This window comes from Globicephala melas, chromosome 7 (genome assembly GCF_963455315.2).
Source record: "Globicephala melas chromosome 7, mGloMel1.2, whole genome shotgun sequence".
NCBI classification, from domain to species: Eukaryota; Metazoa; Chordata; class Mammalia; order Artiodactyla; family Delphinidae; genus Globicephala; species Globicephala melas.
Window position 1 is genome coordinate 72,089,813 of NC_083320.1, and position 21,698 is coordinate 72,111,510.

Below are 21,698 nucleotides of genomic sequence, written 5' to 3' on the forward strand. Positions count from 1 at the left end.
TTGAAGATTTCTTTTTTAACACAGATTGTAACAGTAACAAATAATGAAAAATATGGTGTAAAGTAATTTTTTAACTAAGGAAAACTGTCGACCCTACCATCCAAAGATCTTCCACACTTGTTTTCTATGTACACAAACACATTTAAAGGGGCCCAGCTTAGAACCTGTATATAGTAGACCCTTAAATGTGTCAAACAGTTACATAATACATACTTTGAAGGGAAAAAAAAAGCATAAATGTGGTTACAGCATACATACTATTCTGTGGCCTATTTTTCAACTTAACAGTAGACAGAAGACATCTTTCCACACCACTCCACTCAGCTCCCCCTCACCATGTATAAAAGGGCTCGTTATTCCATTGTATGGGTGACCAAGTTTTCACCAAGCTCCTTTTGAGGTAAACATTTGGTTTTCCCAATTTTTTTTGCTATTAAGCAATACTGCAATGCAAATCTATATAACTTTATGTGTTTGTACAATTATTTCCTTAGTATAAATTTCCGGTGCTGGAATTTCTGGGTCAAAGAGTTGTCATGCTTTAAATTAGCACACTGACAGGTTACTCTCCAGAAGAGATGTCCCCATTTATTCTACCAACACTGTATGACAGTACTCTTTTCCCCATCACCCTTACCAACACTGGTATTATTCTTTTTCATCAAACCAACAGGAAAAAAAGTTCTATTAGCATTTAGTGAGCTCCTACCCTGTGCCAGGTACCATCTTAAAAGGCTTATGTGTATTTGGATAACCCTGTGGAGGGAGGTTCCCCCATCCAGCAGTCTAACTGATGGGAAACTAATGCCCAGATATGTTAAGTAACCTGCCCAAGGCCATACACTGTCAAAAATGCTACTGGGGGGCTTCCCTGGTGGTGCAGTGGTTGAGAGTCCGCCTGCCGATGCAGGGGACACGGGTTCGTGCCCCGGTCCGGGAAAATCCCACATGCCGCAGACCAGCTGGGCCCGTGAGCCACGGCTGCTGAGCCTGCACGTCCGGAGCCTGTGCTCCGCAACGGGAGAGGCCACAACAGTGAGAGGCCCGCGTACCTCAAAAAAAAAAAAAAAAAAAGATGCTACTGGGGTGTGAACCCATTTCACCCGTCACCAGAACACACAGTAGAGCAATTAAATTTCTTGGAAAGGTCAAAAATCTGTTCACTCACTTACTCTCAATGGAACCCAACCATCTCTTCCCCCAGCAAGACCTGCTGAAAATTCTGATTTCATGACCAGTAGATAGACTGCTGCGCTGGTGTTAGGAGAACTGAATTCAAGGTTGAATTCAGCCACTTACAGGTAGCTGCTGTGTGACTCTGGGAAGACTGCTTCCCGAGTCTCTTTCCTTGGCTGTAAACTACCCATATCTTTCATCTTTATCTCAAGATGCTGCTGCAAAGCCCAAAAGGAACCTCTATTCCTTCAAAAATAGCACTTGCCCTGTGCCCTGCACTGGTGACAAGAGGCCATCCCAGCTCCAAGGGTATAGGAAAGAAGAACATCAACCCAGAAAACCAGCACAGCTAGGAGAGCACACAGGAGCGTGAGTGATTCAAGGGGCCACGGGTGAATGAGTCACGGTGTACCACGAAATAGCAGCCATCCAAAAAGGCAAGGAGAACAATGACACAACACCTGGGAAACGCATGAAATCACACTGAACAGAAAAGCCTCTAAGTAAATGTATATTTTAGTTACAATTATATTTTTTACAAAGGCATATGCAAAGAAAGCAAGGGAATAAAGTCATGGATGTCGTATTAAACAAATAATATTCTTTTCTCCCCTTTCCCAACCTTTACATTTAACATTTATAATTTTGCATCATTTAACATTTATAATTCTTAAAATATTTTAATTGCTAGGAGAGCACAGATGGAAGTGATTAATTCTGACTGAAATAATGTATGTGAAAGTGGGAAGCTCTAAAACCCCCCATGAATGGTATTATTGTCAGAGCATGAAATAATCTAGCATTCCGCATAATGGCACTACAGTGCACTAACACAAGTTATTTTTACACTCTGCCACTTGGTTTCCAGCTCACCTGATAATGTACAGCATCAGTCATTTCTTTACAGTATTTTCTTTTTTATAAAGAAATGGGTGCATGTGGGAAAATGGCCAAACAGTACAAAAGGGTCTGCAGTAAAATGCAAGACTGTCGTCTATCCCAGCCCCCCAGCTCCTCCCACAGGCAGCTGCTGTAAGTAGTCACTTATTAATACATATACACTTCCAAAGATGCCCAATGCATTTTTTTTTTCATTTAGTAATATTCTTGTAAGTTTTTCCTTAAGAGCACAAATAAACCTACCTCAGTCTTTTAACATCTGCAGATCACTTTATTGCATGGACACACCAGAATTTATCAGACTACACTATGAAAATGTCTGACAAAACTATCAACCACTATTTACATAATTCTTTTCCCTTACATTGGATTCTCCATCCTAGCAAATTTTATGTCTTCTAAGCTCTTCAGCCAGCATACCAGCCCTGCCAGCACCTTCACAGACACCAGGCTCTCGGGGCTCCTTTCCCTGTACTTCCTGCTTCCAGCCAAACCCAGGCTGCATACACTTCTCCCAGATACTCCGTCCATCCATTGCTTATGCTGTTGCTTTGGCTGCAACCCATCCCACATTCCTTTGCTTGGTTAATTCTTACTCAGTCCTTTAAGTCAGGGCTTGGGCATAACCTCCTTCAGGAAGGAAAGGATTTCCCAGCCCTCAAGGCAGAGGAAATGCTCCTGTGCTCGGTTCCTGCCGTAGCCTGGGTCTTGGCACCTAAGCGCCTCATGATGAATGTGTATGCATCAGCCCTGACCACTAGAATTTAAGCTCCCCAGGACAGAAACCACCTCTTACTGATCTCTGTAACTGCTGGAGTTTAGTACAAAGTCTAGAACACTAATTGTATTTAATACCCATTGAATCAAGCTGAAATGAATAAGGAAACTTTTGAACACCTCTTACCTTGGTAAGAGGGCTTGGTAGGTACCAAGCCCTACCAAGATGTACTGTACGAACATTATTTCTCACTGGGTACAATGATCCCCATTTTACAGATGAAGAAACTGAGGGCCCTGAAGTTAAGAAATTTGTCCAAGGGCATTAATGGAGAGCTGAAATTTGAAACAAAGTCTACTTTACTCCAGAATCACTGATCTCTCCATTATGCTCTTCTTCTACATGTTTGGATGCTGGAAGTTAAGCGAAGAGGTCAAATGAGCAGTCCCTAAGGGTAGGACATGTTAATTAACACTGTGGATAATCTAAGGGCACTGTGGTTCCCCCCTCCAAAAGAAATCAGCCAAAAGCAATCCATAATGTAGGATTAAAATGGCAAAAAAACAAAAGGGTTATGAACAAGCAAGTCTTGTCTATAGCATCCACAAATATGCACTTAGCACACCCAGGCTGAGTCTTTCAGGAGCCATTCAAAATGAGAACAAGCAGACTTAAGCAGCTGCAATATCCCCACTTAATTCCACCAGCTTGCTCTCCCTGTGAGCACTGTTGGTTTGTCCCAAATTTCTCCCCACTCCCCAACACTGCACCATCTAAGTCCCCAGACCACTTACTAAAACTGACCTTTGAACCAGCACTCCTAAAGGATTTAAAGGTTGACTGGTTCTGGGCTTCCTTGGTGGCGCAGTGGTTCAGAATCCACCTGCCAATGCAGGGGACATGGGTTCGAGCCCTGGTCTAGGAAGATCCCACATGCTGCGGACCAACTTGGCCCGTGAGCCACAATTAACTGAGCCTGCGCGTCTGGAGCCTGTGCTGCTCCGCAACAACAGAGGCCGCGATAGTGAGAAGCCTGCGCACCATGATGAAGAGTGGCCCCTGCTTGCCACAACTAGAGAAAGCCCATGCACAGAAATGAAGACCCAACACAGCCATAAATAAATAAATAAATTTTTTTAAAAAAGAAAAAAAAAAAAGTTGACTGGTAGCTACCAACAGATAGCTACACCTATCATGGACAAGAGGTGGGAGAGAAGGGCAGCACTGCAGGAGTAGGTACCAGGGTCCTGTTATCCTGCTATGAGACCTGGGGCCAGATATGGACCCTCCCAACTGGGCAGAGTAAGAATACCTACTTCCTCTTAAGGTCTTTAAAAAAATGAAAGTAGGTAATTTAAGAATAAGCACTTACCACAGAACTGGCACAAAGTTAAGGGCTCACTGGCATCTATCCAGTGACGGAAGAAATCAGAGAGCAAGTGGGCCCCCTCCCCATTCCCTCCACCAGGATGGGGACTAAGGAAAGGCAACTGAGAAGCCCCCTAATTAACACAGGAAGTAGTAAATGGCATTTAGCAAAGGTGGGAAAACCAGAGGAGGCAGCTCCTCCCTCCCACACAGGAGAAGTACGAACCAATCAGCAGCAGTCAATGAACCCAAACCTTGTTCACTAGGGGAGACAAAGAAGCAAAACTTATCCCAAGGGTAACCAGACACCAGCAAAAAAGACACACAGGCTGAAAACAAAAACCAAAAAAACCCCTTTCTGGCATATCATCAGCCACACCCAAACAAGAATGCCTCCTGACTCTGGAGGAAAGGTGCAATAAGGTAGGTAAGGACTGTAAGGAAACGCACCGGGCAGTCAGCCCTGAATATACTGCCCAGTGTAGTGGGTAGGCACTTGTGGTGTGCTGACTGAAGCACATCTCCACCCCTCAACCTCCCTCCCATGGTTAGGGAGTATGGCTGGGTTTGGGTCCAGGTGTTTGGACCCATGTCACTCAATTCCCAAAACAACCTTCAAAAGCACCAGCATTCCAAAGTCACAGAAAACAAGCTCAGGAAGGCTAGGTAATCCGCCCAGGGTCACACTGATGTTAAGGGGCTGAGCTGGGACTTGAACCCAGTCTGGCTGGCTTCAAAGTCTCATGTACCAAAAAAAGATAAGACAGGGGTAGGGGGTGGAGGGGCTCTGGGGGGAGGGAAGGGGGGAAGTCAGTGAAGGTGGTCAAAAGGTAAAACTTGTAGTTATGAAATAAGTCCTGGGGATATAATGTACAGCATGGTGACTATAGTTAATGATACTGTATTGTATATTTGAAAGTTGTCAAGAGAATAGATCTTAAAAGTTCTCCTTACAAGGGAAAAAAAACTGTAGCTACGTGTGGTGATGGATGTTAACTAGACTTACTGTGGTGATCATTTCACAGCATCTACAAATGCTGGATAATTCTGTTGCACACCTCAAACTAATATAATGTTACATGTCAATTTTATCTCAACAGGAAAAAAAGAAAAGACCCAACTGACAGAGAAGAAGGGGAGAGGGATCCAGGCTGGAGTCAGGACTAATAATAAGCAAATAGTGTAATAACCGGCGGGTTGATTGGGTTTAAAACCCAGATTTCAAAGAGTTCAGTCCCTTTCAGTGACTTTTTTTTTCCAGCTTTATTGAGATATCATTGATATGTATGTAAGTTTAAGGCATACAACATGATGATTAGACACACATATATAATATTGCAAAATGATTACCACATTAAGGTTAGTTCATACCTCCATCCCCTCACATAATTACCACTTGCGTCTGTGTGTGGTGATAACATTTAGGATCTACTTTCTTGACAACTTTCAAATCTATAATATAGTACTGTTAATTATAGTCACCATGCTGCACCTCAGATCCCCATTCAGTGACTTTTTCATCTGTGACAACCTAGGCCACACCCAGGCAAACCAAGAACCCCATGCTATTATTCCTCACTCTCTACATCCCAGGTTCCCTCCTTCAACCTATTTTTCATAAGCAGGAAAAATACTCAGAAACTAATTTCACTAGAAATTTCTTGCCAAAGGTCCACTTAAAAGGCAAAAACAGGGCTTCCCTGGTGGCGCAGTGGTTGGGAGTCCGCCTGCCGATGCAGGGGACGCGGGTTTGTGTCCCGGTCCAGGAAGATCCCACATGCCGCGGAGCATCTGGGCCCGTGAGCCATGGCCGCTGAGCCTGCGAGTCCGGAGCCTGTGCTCCGCAACGGGAGAGGCCACAACCGTGAGAGGCCCGCGTACCGCAAAAATAAATAAATAAGCAAAAACAAACCTAATTTTGAGGGCTTGCTACTTTTGAGTATTAATCCAAATAACTAAAAAGCATCCTTAGCAGAATTAAATATGAATGTACATAAGTTCCTAAAAACAAGCAATTCTCCTAGGTGTTGCTTTTCACCAGAGATCAGCATCATGCTGTTTAAAGAGCTCTCAAAAGCTCTGTGATAGAAGTAAAATTAAAAGACCGCCTAGACCATTCACAGCCAAACATTCTCAAAAGTATGATCCTGTTGCACCCTTCCTCACTCATCCCAAGGTCTTGATACAAATATAGTTGCCAAACCCCACGCCAGACCTACTGAAATACCACCTGTGGGCAGGCCTGGAAATGTGCATTCGGCGTAAGTGCCCCAGGTGATTCCTATGTGCAGCACAATACTGCTTGGAACTAGGGGTTACAGGAGGAGAAGCTGTTACCCATCTCCACCCACAGAAGTTCTACTCCAAGCCCACCCAGAGGACGTGAAGGAGTTTCTACAGGGAGGCGGGGATGCTGCTTCAAGAACCAAATTTCCTACTGCCCACTGGGCATTTCCAGCTGGGTATCCCAGAGGGGCCCTGAACCTGCCCCTCCTGAGAGAGTTCTCGGCTCCCGGTATCATTCATCGTCCCCAGCTTGCTGCCCAGCCTGGAAGCAGCCTTGCTCTCTACCTTCAGTCAGCTGCCAAGGATTCCTTTTCTGTTCTGGAAGCAGCTTCCACTCCACTGCAAAAATCACCTCTCCATGCACACGTTCTGTGTTCTCATCCCTGTTCTAAACGCATGGTGACAGAGGACCGGCAACCTGAGTTCAAATCTTGGGCTGAACCCGTTTCCTTGTCTGCAAAACGAGGATGACAACAACAGCACTCTGAAAAGTTTTTGCGAATGTTATATGAGCTAACACACCCTAAATCCACGTTAAAAGGTATTCAACTGACTTTCATATTCTTCCTCCCGTTAACTCAGGCCCCGAACATCATCTTTCACCTGACCTACTTCAAAAGCCTCATAACAGAGAGCCCTGCCACCCATCTGTCCCCACGCCAGCCTCTCCTCCACACTGCTGCCACCCAAGCTTTTCTCCAACACGCGGCTCTGATTTCATCATCTCCCTGCTTTAGAACCTTTGACAGCTATCACTGGCTGCATAGGATCAAGTCCGTACTTCTTTGCCTGGCAAGCAAGGCCTTTTGCAATCTGGCTCTCCCCTCCCTGCCACTGTACCCAAATGCCAGGCGCCATCTGTTCTAGTAACAACACCCCAAACATGACTTGTATTTTCATGCCTCCCAGCCTCTGCTCAGCAGGCTCCCTTCATAGAAAGCCCCTCACTCTCTTCCCCACCTGGCAAAGGGCTAGGCATCCTCCACCTCCGCCCTGAAGCCTTCCCCAGCCCCAACTCCTCCTCCCCTTCCTCCTCCTGGCTCCCGCAGCGCACGTGTCTCTCTAACATTTGTACTCTGCATGCACTTGTCTCCTCAGACTGACACAGAGCTGGGCTTCAAACTTAGAAAGGCACAATGACAGCCCTCAAGAAATATTTGTTGGAAAAATCAATGCAAGACTTCCGCCACCCTTTGACAAGTGCAAACAGTTTCGAATTTGTCAAACAGTTAACACCTTCATGGTAACTTTTTACTTCTAAAACTCCTAAGGATATTATATTCTCTGAGCTAGCTAAGACTGCTCTTAATGAAGAAAGCAAAAAAAAAAAAAAAAAAGCCCTGTCAAGGTCAAATGCCTATAAATCCCATCAGCTTAGAACTCAATCACTATCCCTCTAAAAATGGTATCTCATCACTGTTTCCACGACGGGAGGGGCAATCACGTTCTTTGATTCCTCTTGGCTTGACGTTTGTACGTGGAGCTGGACAATTTAAGGAGTCCTTCTTGCTTAAACAAAACATTACAGAAAGGAAGGGATAAACAAACTGTTACTTCACGGCAGGAAAAAAGAAGTGTAAAAAAGCTCCAGTGAAAAAAGAAGAAAAAAAAAAAAAGCTCCAGTGCGGCTGAACTTGAGTAGCCTCAGGGAATCAAGGTCATTCTCACAGAACAGGTACTACCAGAGCAGGGAGCAGCGTGCGCCCTTGTCTTCGTGAGACCTCTTCTTCCACAAGCCATTAACAAAGCCAAATGCCCCAAGACTTAGAAACACCTGATAGAAGAAAACATATCTCGCTTCACCCATAAATGCCTATTTAAGCAACCTCCAAGCTGTTCCTTGACTTCTGCCGTTCAAAACGTAGGCTGTTCAAACGTAGCCGCTTCCTTGTCTGCAAAATGATAACAACAGCACTCTGAAAAGTTTCTGCGAATGTTATATGAGCTAACACACCCTAAATCCACGTTAAAAGGTATTCAACTGACTTTCATATTCTTCCTCCCGATAACTCAGGCCTCGAACATCATCAGAATTAATCATATTAATTCTCCCTTCCATGAGTCTTTAATAGGGCACAAGCCAGCAAAGAGAGTCCTCCCCCCTCGTGAGGATTCGGGGCCCTTCAGGGAAGCACCGATGCCTCTCCTCTGAAGGGAAGACTGCGCTCCACGTTGGCGGTGGCCCTGTTCATAAATAAACCACACGTAGGACTTGAGTGCGGCACTACAGACTTACTCCATCTAAATAAAATGAAGTTTCTCATTCTAAACCGCACTCCAGCAAAACTCTACATAAGTGTGCGGAGCATCTCATGTTCTCACAGGCTTAGTAAATAAATGGACTTTATAAATACTGACTTTCATTAAAACCAGAAGGTTTGTTAGCAATATCCTCATGGCAATAATAAAATACCCATTTTATTCTCTGGTTCCTTCTCCTCTATATATTACCATCTAAAAATGTCCCACTTGTTTGTTCAAAACATTTCATATAAACGTCTCACTATTTTAATATAAGCAACTGGGAAATTATGCATAAAGGTTATCTTGAAATCAAGCTCTTATCTGGACTTCTGTAACAAGTACCTTAAAGTTAGCAATTTTTAAAACCCTCAGAACAAACAGAAACATCCATTCAATTACTGATCCAGAAAGCTGAATTTAAAAATTGGGTTAGGGAGCTTCCCTGGTGGCGCAGTGGTTAAGAATCCGCCTGCCAATGCAGGGGACACGGATTCAAGTCCTGGTCCGGGAAGATCCCACATGCCGCGGACCAACTAAGCCCGTGCTCGGCAACGAGAGAGGCCACCGCAATGAGAAGCCTACGCACCGCAACGGAGAAGAGCCCCCGCTCGCCGCAACTAGAGAAAGCCCGCGCACAGAGACAAAGACCCAATGCAGCCATAAATAAATAAATGAATAAAATTTTTAAAAATAAAAATAGGGTTAAGAGGAGAAGGGAGAAAAGGACCTGTTTTGGGCACCTATGAGCCAAGCACACTGCTATGTATAGCTATGTATGTCAGATGGTACAGAAAACCCGAACGAACTTTTTGGCCAACTGAAATATTTTGTGTAGGTTCTCACCTTCAGTCTTGGCACGAACCCTATAAAACAGGAATTACTATTCCATTTTACAGACAAAGCGACAGAGGTCCAGTAAACTACCCATGGTTCATCTGGCTTCAAAGATCATGCTTTTTTCACTATCTCCTATATATTTGTATTTTTTAAAAAGGAGGAGAAAAAAGCAGTGTATATGTGTATATTTTTAGTGTACTACTATAGGTACAAAGCATTACGCTGTCCAAGGCACCTTATTATTCACAACAGGCAAGTTGTAATGTATAAAACAGTATCCCTGCCCACCAAGCAGTAAACATAAGGATATGCTGGGAACTGCCAATGATAGCTTCCGTCCATCAAAGCTACTCTATATATACCATGCTATTCTTCATTAAGACATACAAAACGCCTTTAAGTTTGATTTTTCCCAGACATACAACAAGCACTTGGAAAGATATCAAGGGAAAAAACTTAAATATCAAATTAAGTTAGCGAAGTCAGTTATGATACGAACTTTTATTTACATGTCTGGGTTTCAAACACAATGTACATATAAAATTATCACCCTGAGGGTGTATTTAGACTTATGGCTGTACTTCAAATCAGCATAAGCATTTATCAGAAAAATATTCTGTTAAAATTTATTGAATAGAGGTAGAATTAATGCATATTCCTAAATTAATGTATTTAGAAATAAATCTTTATAGAACAGTGTTTCACCATTATAACTCAGGTAACTTGTCATTCTGAATAAAATTCTACCACCAGAAATGTTTAACACTCAAGCCATTTTACCCAAGAGTCACATGATTTATAGTCTTAAGATATACTGAAAACTTATACCCATTTAACCAGGTCAACTATTCAGAATACCATGGTGTTTCAACCACAACTGGAATAAACTGAACTTGCACCCCTCCCCCATGATATATTAATAAATTTCCAAACAAACTCTAAGGCATTACTTCTTTTTTTTTTATAAATTTATTTTATTTTATTTATTTTTGGCTGCTTTGGGCCTTTGTTGCTGCGCATGGGCTTTCTCTAGTTGTGGCGAACGGGGGCTACTCTTCATTGCAGTGCTACGGCCCCTCATTGTTGTGGCTTCTCTTGTTGCGGAGCAGGGGCTCTAGGCGCACGGGCTTCAGTAGTTTGCTCATGGGCTCAGTAGTTGTGGCTCGTGGGCTCTAGAGCGCAGGCTCAGTAGTTGTGGCGCACAGGCTTAGTTGCTCCGTGGCATGTGGGATCTTCCCAGATCAGGGCGTGAACCCGTGTTCCCTGCATTGGCAGGCGGATTCTTATCCACTGCGTCACCAGGGAAGCCCCCATTACTTCTTTATATTTTAAAGAAAGCAACTTATGAATTGCTAAATTAAATTGCCTGCTCCCAAATCATAAGGACCTATTCTTGCGAAAAATATTTAACCTGAATCTAAACGTGCCTTTAGATTAAAGGAAAGCCTCTAGTTTACAGAAAATACAGATGACAAACAAACAAGGTAAACACCAACACAAGGAAACAAATTCAGATATGGTACATCCTACAAGTTCTCTGCTGAAAGTCAGCAGAGGGAGGGAGGAGGTGGTATTTTTCTATATTTAAAAAACTACAGGGACAAAAGCAACAACCCACAGTGCAATATGTAACCCTTGACTGACTGGTTCCACAAAACAGAAATGGTGACAAATGACGTTTGGAGGACAATTAGATAACAGTAAGAAATTACTGTTAATTTTATTAAAAGTGATAATGAGGTGGTGATTTTTGTCCTTAAGTCTTTAGTTAGAAATGCATACTAAAATTTGTCAGCTGAAATTATATGATGCCTGGGATTTGCTTTAAAATATTTTGGCAAATTAACCCAACATTGTCTTCGCTGAAAGATGCTCTGCAAAAAAAGCTTCTACAATTCAATGCACTTGGGAAATACTAACTCCTCTGTTTCCCTTCAAGGACATAGAGAATGAACATTAGAAATAAGGATGCTCAAAAGTCCTGCAGTTAAAAACAAAAACACCTGTTTTACTTTTGTTACCCCAGATCTTCCTGCTTATTTGAACATAAAACCTTGCTTCCCTGCATAATGTCTATTAATTTCCTGAGAGTCCATTTCCATGGAACCCACTTTGGGAACTGCTGCCTTATCTAGCTAAACCACCCTGAGGTAAGGTTCTCTTAAGTCACGTGCAAGCTTCAAGAATCCTGAATAATCAAATATTCACAACTGCATCTATCTGCAACTTAGGAGACGCTCACCTCTTCTGTCTTTTGAGTCGATAAATTATTATACTTACTCTTTAAGTTAACATGCTTTAATTTATGTCATACTCTTTCTGTAATATGAAATTGCCACTGGAAAATCTCCCTCAAATGGACTTAAATTTCACGTATTCACATCCACTTTCTTGGAAATCTACAATGGAATAGATTTCGAATTCTTAAGTTTCAAACCACACCTAGTTTTCACTCTCAAAAGTATCTTGAGATATTTCAAAGGGTCCCTCCCCAAACCCTCTCCAGAGACTCCTCAAAATCAGTAACTGGCTTCACAGAAAAAAAACACAAAACAGAACAAAACATAACCTCAAATCAAAACTCTTTCACAGTCCTTCAGGTGGTACTTAAGGGTTCCTAATAACTTACCTCAGAGACCCCCAGATTTCCATCTTTATGCACCAGAAGTGGTCCCATTCTTATAAACGGATCCTATGGGTACTTGAACAACTAAATCCCAAGACAAATTCACCTTACCACAAATTCTACTTACTCCACAGCGAAAAGTTTTATAGCAAGCTTTGAGATATCTGTAGTTCATTTGAGAAAAACTGTGTCCTATTCCCCAGTACTTTTAAAAAATCCTTTGGAAATTCACTTAAAAGTAACAAAAATGGCTAACAAAGAAATCTAAGCTAGAAGTCACTACTACGAGGAAAGAATCAAATTTGATGTCTCCCTGGTATCTAGGAAGTCATTTACAACATTCAAAACCCTTTCATATACATTCCGTCATCTGACCCTCAAAACCCTGGAGAGACGCCTGTTTTCCATCATAACATATATCTAACATGGCTCAAGTTGAAAGCTGACAACCTGTCAACCCTCAATTATCCTTACCATGGAGAGAATGTCGGCATAAGTAATTTGATTCAGCTGAGCAGTGTAGTGTCCCTCACCTCCTGTCTCTCAGTGGGGATGCTCAGGCCAGACCCTACCACAGGGACTATCACACATGATTTTGCTTGGGGGTACTTGCAGGCAGCTAACTGTCCATAGGCATTTAGATCTTCACACATATCATCCTCCAGGCCTTTCCTATTATCCCACAAGGAGAGTAGACTCTCCTCTGAACTCACTACACCTGCCTAGGATGGTCCAGTAACATCTTTGTAGCATCATCCCACGGAGCTTTCCATTTTCACCCATGCCAGTGTTCCCACATAAAAGAAGGACAACGTGGAACTGCAGGCAACACATATGCGGGCAGACAAAACTGCTTTGGAATAAAGTGACCCTGGTTTGGATCCTGGATCCTCCTGTCTTGGCCACGTGCGCTCCTTGCTCTCAGATCCCTCACACGTACATGGCGCTCTCTACCTCCTAAGGCTGTCAAGGGCTGGGGGAGAGAGACCCTCCCCACGGTAAACAGCATAGAGCAGTGTTTAACAACTGCGGGGTGTCTGCCTGCCTTTCTCCCAGAAGGGGAAACAAGCAATTTTTAAAAATGACTAAGGCAAGCCAGGACCCAACCATCAAGAGGCCTACAGCCCATAGGCAAAGCAAGCAGGCAAACGACTTTTTAATAAAAGACAAAAAGAGAGAAACATTACAATCTACGTACAAGCAATGTGCTGGGGGGATTAAATGGCAGGAACCATTTAGAGGCAGAAGGGAGAAATCAGAAAAATGTGAATGAGAAAGCAATATTTACTTAAGCTAGGCCTTGAAGGACAATGAAAAGTTCAGTGGTGGGGGGAAGGAGAGGACAGCCTCCTCAGAGGCAAAATTGAAACGAAGTAGGACAGTTACAGTCTCAGTGGCAGAGACACATGGAGGACAAGTGGGTGTAGTAAAGAAAGTTACGAATCAGACCACAGAGAATCTTGAAACCTATGAATAAAAGGGGAACAGCCAGGGCTCTTATCTGTCCTTGCATTAGCTATGGTGTTTTCAGTTGCGAGTAACAAAAACTACGTGACAATAAGGGACAATAAGTGACTTACACTGGGGTTTCAAAACCTTTTGATCATGCCGCCCTAACAGTAAAAACATTAAACATGTACCCCAATAATTTATACATAATTAAAACACTAGTTACGAATTACATGTGTATACTAATGTGGTATATACATTATAAAACATCCATCAACAACTCTTTAAAGGATGAGAACGATCCAAACAGTACTCTTAGGTTTATTTGCATTTATTAATACACATCCATGCACAATTTTGGTGCCAACTCATTAAATCTGATTTAAAAGGCATTTCCTAAGAACACGTATACATGTTCTTATTCCTGTAGATTTACATCATTACCATTCAACTTTCTTTGCAAGAATCTTTTTAAACCACTTGCCTATTTTGTTGTAGTCAGTCTACTTAAAACTAGATGATAGGGCTTCCCTGGTGGCGCAGTGGTTGAGAGTCCTCCTGCCGATGCAGGGGACACAGGTTCGTGCCCCGGTCCGGGAAGATCCCACATGCCGTGGAGCGGCTGGGTCCGTGAGCCATGGCCGCTGAGCCTGTGCGCCTGGAGCCTGTGCTCCGCAACGGGAGAGGCCACAACAGTGAGAGGCCCGTGTACCGCAAAAACGAAAACAAAAAAAACAAACTAGATGATGTAACCCATAAATCCATTTACATGGATAGAGTTCACCAAAGACAAGAATAAGAATGAGGGTACCACTGTCAGTTCCACCAGGTTGTAAAATGCCTCCTCTTCCCTCAGGCGACCTTCTATAACCTAAGTGACAAGAAGACTTTCAGATATAACAACGAGTGTCAACTCATCTATTAAATATTAGTAAAGCTTATTTTTTTTTCTAGATAAACTTTTAATATTTTCTTTCTTCCCATATTGGATGGTCTGGCACACTCCACTTTGGAGATCACTGCCTCAAACAATAATAAAAAAAAATTTTCCCACATAAGAAGTTCTGAGTCACAGTGGTTTTAGGGTTGGTTAATTCTGCAGCTAAAAAAAGTCCCTGTGGTCTTAGGCTCCTTCCGTCTTTGTACTCTGTGATTTTCAGAGTGTCAACCTATTTTATTGTACTGACAATCTTAGGTTCTCAATATGGTGGGACCCAATAGTTGGTCAAACACTTAATCATTAACCAGTCACAGGTATGGATGGTATTACTAAGGTTAACTTGGCTTAATCAAGATGCACTCCCTGGGACCGGAGGTACACCCAACTTACCCTGCAACACATGGGCAATGGAAAACTAATCAAAAGCAGCATTATGTTATCAAGCAATGTGGTAAATTCTTACAGCAATTGGCCCCTGCTATGAATCATGTAACCACAGAGCATGAGTGAGCCTAGACCCAGGCAGAAAAGCCGCCCTGCTGAACCCAGCTCCAATTTCTGAATCCCAAGCAAATAAAGGGTTGTTGGTTTAAGCCACAAGAAGGAAGGGAGGACCAGGATGGGGAATGCTGTGGTATGGGCAAGAAACTATCCCTGCGCCCCAGCACTCTACATATGTAGGACAGTGGGTGAAGAAAGAACAATGCTGTTTCATTTCCACAGAATTTTTAAAGTTCAATCATCTAGTTCAGAGTCAGCAAGCACTCAATAAACATTAAGAATTGATGTTACTAATCCCACGTAATTTAGTATAAAGCATGGCAGACAGAGGGGAGTATAATGGGTTACATGGGAATAATGACCAACTTCCGAGTTTTTTGCAGTAATTCAATACCCTGTTACACAAGTGCCTGTGCACGAAGCAATTCAAATCCCCACAGAGTGTGGAAAAGTCTACTACTCTCAAGACTATAGGGTATATATCACAGGAGCATTAAAAATGTTCACATTATTTGGCATATTGGTATGTTGTTATGACCATCAACACCACTTTTGGAAACATATCCTGCGTTAGACAGCGAGCTCTTTTTGTTTACCCAGCTCTCTCTCTCTACCATTAATTATAACCCCCTTCTTTGTAGGATACTTTGTCTCCCCAGAGTCCCATCTTGTGGGTCTAATGGGGACTGCCAACCGTAACTCTCCTTTGGCTGGCATCAGGCCAATCTGGGTTCTCTCCAGGGTTTTCTCAAATTGGAACTGAGAACAAAGAGTCAGTTTCTTGATGATGAGAGGTTTTGAAGGTACCAGCAGCCAGGTACCCCTGTGTGCTGGGCCCTATGATTTTTTAATTTATTTTTTATTGGGCCCTGTGATTTAATGATGAGTAAATCATATCTGAGCCAAAGGGCTCTGATAGCCTGAGAGATATTTCTTTCCAAAACACCTAAATGTCAAAATGGGCTGGTTAAAATAAATTATAGTAATGTATGTAATGGATTTACTAAACAGCCATTAAAACAGTGCCAAAGAAGAATGTACAGATATGACAGGAGAAAAAACACATCCCATAAGTATATACTGTACTCTAAACTGTGCAGATACATTACATGCACCCTTGTGTCGAATCTTTTACATATTTCTTCAAAAGCACATGTAATAGAAGATCCCATTTTTGCATGAGCATATATGCATGAAAAGGTCACAGCCAAGTGTTTCTTAGAGACTTCCCCAACTCCGACCCCAACTCACAGAGGTAATAAGCCTCTGTTCTGGGCGTGGCAGACAGGGTGGTGAGTCACCGTGGTTCTGGGCTGTACGGCTGAACATCCTGGGTTCACATCTATATAGTTGTGACTGGAAGATTTTTACTAATAAATTCCCTCATGGTAGCGGCAAAATCTGTGCTAAAATTCAGGGACTATGCCATCCCTCTGCAACACTTTTCTTGTCCTTGACATTCCTACCTATAGGACTCTTCTTTCCAGAATATTCTCCTTGATCACACACACCTGCAGGAGCCCCTAGAGACAACATCTACCCTAGAAGGGTATCTCTCATCAGTAACACAGCCAACCCAAACCAGAACCCCTTCGACACTGCACAAGATAACGTCTCCCGATAGCCTTCTTTATCAAAAGTCCTCCCCTAACCTTCAAAATCCATTCTCCTCATAATAAAAAACCAGAAGCCATTCTTCTGCTTTGCTGCTCTCGTCCCCTTCTGTTACACTGATAACCAAGTCTCCCAACTTCATTAGCAAATACTGCTTCATAACACTGTCTCTCCACGCACACCTGAAAATGGCAGCCTTTTTATTTTGTAGTCAGCCAATCAGAACTCATTGATGCATCCTCTTCCTGAGGTTTAAACCCCATTGCTTAATATTTTAAAAAGATGGTCTTCTGAGAATAAGTTTAAAGAGCTGAAGATGAACAGGTTGCTCAGACATAAAAGAGCCTATAGCTTAGCACATAATTTTATTTTAGAACCTTTTAAAGAAAATCCATACCAGCTTCCAGATGAGTGTCAAGTTGCACTCACCGCTCTTAACTAGGCAAGCAGGACACAGTACAAACATTTAGAGTCACAGTGAAAATGGGTCACCTGCAGCCTACTACTTCTTTACCGTTAAGCCAATAGCATAAGGGAAGAATTTATTTAGCACAGGAAGTGCTGCAGAATCAGACTTACCCAGACATCAGTAGAAAGAGCCCAAGAAGGATGTCACCAAAAATGGGACATTTATCCAGGCTTTGTAATTCAGCTGAGAGATATCAAGAAGAAAGGCAAATGATATGTTCATTGCTTATTTTAAAAAAGATGTACAGATTTGAGAAGTGATTTCCTTAAGAATGCTGTCTGGGTTACTAGTCTGGATTATAAATCGCACTAGACCCTGAAGCCTCCTTAATAAAAAAGAAGTTGAAAATAAACAAATGGTTAGTTTGAGGTATGTGAATTTCTGAAACTCTCTTGGGAAGAAAGTTTTATTACCATTATTACTGAACTGTTTTTAGTCTCTGACATCAAAGCATAGATGTTAACCCTGGGGTTCTGAAACCCGAATAGCCCATAAATGAAATGCCACATATTAACATTAGTCTGTTTGTCAAGTTTTAGCCAACTTACTTGTGACTCCGTGAATAAAGAGAGATATGGGGGTGGGAATAGGGAGAATCAGAAGACCTAAGTTCAAGTTCACCTCCACCATTTATAGATGATATCAAGCAAACTGATCTAACTTGTCCCGCCTCAGTTTACTTAACTGAGGGTTTAAGGATAAAATATGTACGTAAAGCCCTTTACAAACCCCAAAGTACTATTCTAATATTACAGTACTGGCTCCAGAATGCCTACATTTCTCAAACTACTGGATAGTCACAGAACTTTGTGGTTGAAAGGTAATCCCATTACAGGGATGATAACAATGAGAAAACTAAGGCCCAGAAAGTCTTAAGAGCCTAGTAAATAGACAACATTTGTAAACTGGTGGGAGGTTGGGAAGAGGTTCTAGTTTTTCCACCACTGAAATATGCATTTTAAAGGATGGTTCAAAACAAAGCTATCCTAGGAACTAAAACAAATCTCTCCCCAGCAATACATGTATTTCTTCTGCTTTATTTTGCTTTTGTAAACTTTACTCCTGTAACTTACAAGTTAAACAAACTTTTCATCAGAAAGATAAAAAATAAAGCCATGGGCTTCCCTGGTGGCGCAGTGGTTGAGAGTCCGCCTGCCGATGCAGGGGACACGGGTTCGTGCCCCGATCCGGGAAGATCCCACATGCCGCGGAGCGGCTGGGCCCGTGAGCCATGGCTGCTGAGCCTGCGCGTCCGGAGCCTGTGCTCTGCAACGGGAGAGGCCACAACAGTGAGAGGCCCACGTACCAAAAAAAAAATAAAAAAATAAAACCATCTCCCTGACTATGAGACTCACAGCCTACTTGTAATCCAACCCAGACAAAAATCTTTACAATTGGGTTAGAAATGTCTAATGGAAACATCGACATAACATGAACCTCCAGCTATGCTGGCAGACATCATTATACTATGGATTACAGTTCTAGCAGCCCAGGGATACTGATTTTAATGTTCCCGGGAGACAAAGAATTAATCAGCAACTCAGAGGGGGGTGTTGCCTAAAAATGAACAATTTAATCGAGAAAATTCCACTGTCTTTAGATTTGTGCCCTCAATCACCCACTATCAAAAACCCACTATGGCACCAAATAAATTGTGTGTGGTTAAAGAGACGAAATGTGCTTTTCTACAGGCTGTTATGGGAAGCAGAAAAAGGCTGACTATGAATCAGTTATGTTTTAGTTCCACGATGGACATAAATTATGACAATTTAGACATTCTGGTGGTTAAACCAAAAAAGCAGGAAAACCATGGCTCCCAAGTCCCAGTAAAAGTTAAGTTTGTGGTATCACAGCTGAAAGACAGGGTCATGAAAAGTGACCTTAAATTTATTTCTGGACTTTCCTGCCTCCACTAAAATCGATGACACTATTTCCCATCTCTTATTGTCAAATCACAACAATCCGGAAGCCTGGACCGAATTCACTTGGCAGGTAACAGGAGCAACCCTAAGAGGAAGTCCTGAAGGATGTCAGATACCATATTTCCTTCACTCCCACATACTTTTCATCTTAATACCTCCAGGATATATTTACGATGAGTTCTGACTGACACTCACCAAGCATTCTGGCTGACACAAATTTTGCAAAAACTGGCATACTCCAAGGGAAGGTCCCTTGTGAGATCTTCAGTAGCTTAGATGAGTAAAACAGTCAGACTACCACTATAATGAACATCTCTCGGTGGCTCATAAATTCTTTCATTCCCAGCAATCAAAAAGCAGCTGTTAAAATCCTGGAATCTTCCTAGTAGCAGATCTTAAATACCTCCAAGCTGGCCAGGGAAGCTTCCCAACTGCTTTCTTCTCCTTCCCCTCCCCCATCCCAGGAGTGCCAGGCTGGCAGGAATAACGATGACCCAGGAAGGAAAGAAAAAAAAAAGGGGGAGGGAGGAAGGGAAGGAGGGAGGGAGAGGGAGACGGGGGGGGGGGGGAGAGAGAGAGAGAGGGAGGGAGGGAGGGGGAGAGAGAGAGAGAGAGTAGCGGATCTGGTGAAAGCAGAGATGCAGACTCCCTTCATTTCCACTACGCAGAAATACCAACTCTCTGTACCAACTCACCAGGTTTCTCCTTTCCTCTCCTATCCCCATCCCCCTCCAAACACATTAACTTCTGCAGTCTGATGGTATGGCATTTGGAGTTAATGACCTCAGCAGTCCTAAGGCCATTCCTCAAAGATTTTTAACCAGTCACTTCCTTTCCATGCCAGAGCTCGAGGCCCATCACACGGGAAGATTCAGCTTCCTTTTACCTTGTAACCTGCCCAGACGGCGATGCTCCTAGGGTCAAGTTCAAGATGAAGGTGCCCTCCTAACCTCCCGGAGTTGACTCAAGCAGGGAACAGCGCTACAGAGACGAGTCCCACCCCTCAAGACACGGGGATCTGGGGCTGCCAACAGTGGACTGGAGGGGGTTGGGAGGGGTAGACTGTCGCCGAGCCCGGCGTCCTCCGAAGCCCTGGCCGCGGCGCCGTATTTCTACCTGGCCACCGCCGCATTTCCTCCCGGAGCCTTACACAATAAGTGAAGTAAGTTTTGAGAACGCCAGTCCAGAGACATTTCTGTCTGCAAACTCGGCACACAATGCCTTGGGGCTTCCTTCCTCGCCAGCCGTTCCGGAAAGCTGCCGCGCCAAAGCGGGGAGCCCGTCACACCCACAGCGCTGCGCGCCCGCACCCCAAAGTCCGGCAGGAAAAACGTGCGCCCTGACATAAGTCCCCCCAAAGAAGTGAGCACTCTTCAGTCTCCAAGAACGGGGGGGGATACACAACCTTGAAACAATTCTCACTCTCCCTAAAGATCTAATCCTAGCTCCCCCCCACCCCCCAAAAAAGAACGTGGATATACTCATCGCAGTGTTCTTGGAAGCGAAGCAATACTTTCAGCCCAGAGTGGGGCAATATGACTCCCTCCGAGGCTTAAGTTCACCCGTCAACTTCGCGACCCACGCTCACCTCCGGGGGCGTCCCGGACCCCGCGGTGCCAGGTGCGCTTCTTCCTCGCCTCCCCCAACCCCAGGTACCAAGCGCAGCCCAGGCCCTTGCCAAGCCCGAAGGCAACAGAGGAGGCGGGAAAGGGGGCGCGGAGACGCGCCGGGCGGAGGTGGTCCAGAAACTCGAGCGTGCAGTCGCGCGTTCCCGGCGCCCCCGAACCCCAGCTCCGCCCGGGGCCGGCTCGGTCCGGCGCGGAGCTGAGGCGAAGGGAAGGTACCGATTCTCCAGAGCCGCCAGGACCGAGGCCCGAGGCGCCCAACAAGTTCGTGCCTATCCCCGGAAAGCTCCCGGGTGTGCCCAGCGAAGGGGGGGCAGGGAGCCTCCAGAAACTTTCCCACATGCCTTTCCACTCTCCCATCACCCTCTCCTCCTCCCGAGACCCCCGCTCCCCTCTGCACCGCAGCAGCTGGCGCTGCCCGGGACGCGCGGAGGCCGGCGGCGGCGCCAGGGCGGCGGGAGTTACCTACCGGGAAAGTTTCCAGCCCCTCGGTGCGGTTCCCCACCGCTAGGGCCGGGCCTCGGGGCGCGGCCAGCTCTGCGCTCCGCGGCTGCCTCTCCGCCAGCTCCCAAAGCGGCCGCTGCTCCCTCAGCTGCCACAGCTCAGGCTGCGCTCCGGCCCGTCCCCCCGCCTCGCACGGCCCACACCGGGGCCTCATTGGCAGCGCGAATCCCCGCCCTTGCGCGTGTTCCCGAAGGCACCTTCCTCTCGCGCGCCCGCCCCGGCCGCGCCTCTCGCGCCCCTCCCCGCCCAGGCTTGCGGCGGCTCCCGAGACCCACTGGGGCCCGGCGCGTGAACTTTCTGCGGGGTGCCCAGCTTCCCCCTTGGGGGCTAGTCCCCCGAGGCTGCGCTTGGTTCCCTGCAGGATTGGACCCAAGATGGGCGATAGTCCATCTTTTTTTCAACCTCTAAAAAAATCAGTGAAGTGGCCTGGCCTCCCCTCCTTGCTGCATTTTGAAAACAGCCGAGGAGGACATATGGGAGCAATTAACCAAGATGAAGTTTTGGTGGATGTTTTAGGGT

The 21,698-nt window shown here is 44.5% G+C and overlaps 1 protein-coding gene across 4 annotated transcripts in view; it reads right to left on the reverse strand.

Moving 5' to 3' along the window:
- The window catches only part of TANC1 (tetratricopeptide repeat, ankyrin repeat and coiled-coil containing 1), a 229,561-nt gene extending 208,228 nt beyond the window's left edge, over positions 1 to 21,333 (reverse strand). For 2 of the 4 annotated variants that reach the window (XM_060302397.1, XM_060302393.1), the window contains exon 1: positions 21,145 to 21,182. Coding sequence is in view for 1 of the 4 variants with exons in the window: in XM_060302398.1 (XP_060158381.1) it covers positions 21,145 to 21,333 (189 nt within the window). In the remaining 3 variants the exon portion in view is untranslated. Of the gene's footprint in view, positions 1 to 21,144 lie in introns of all 4 variants that reach the window. The other 2 variants (XM_060302398.1, XM_060302396.1) reach the window with 2 other exon arrangements.
- Between the last annotated feature and the right edge of the window lie 365 nt (positions 21,334 to 21,698).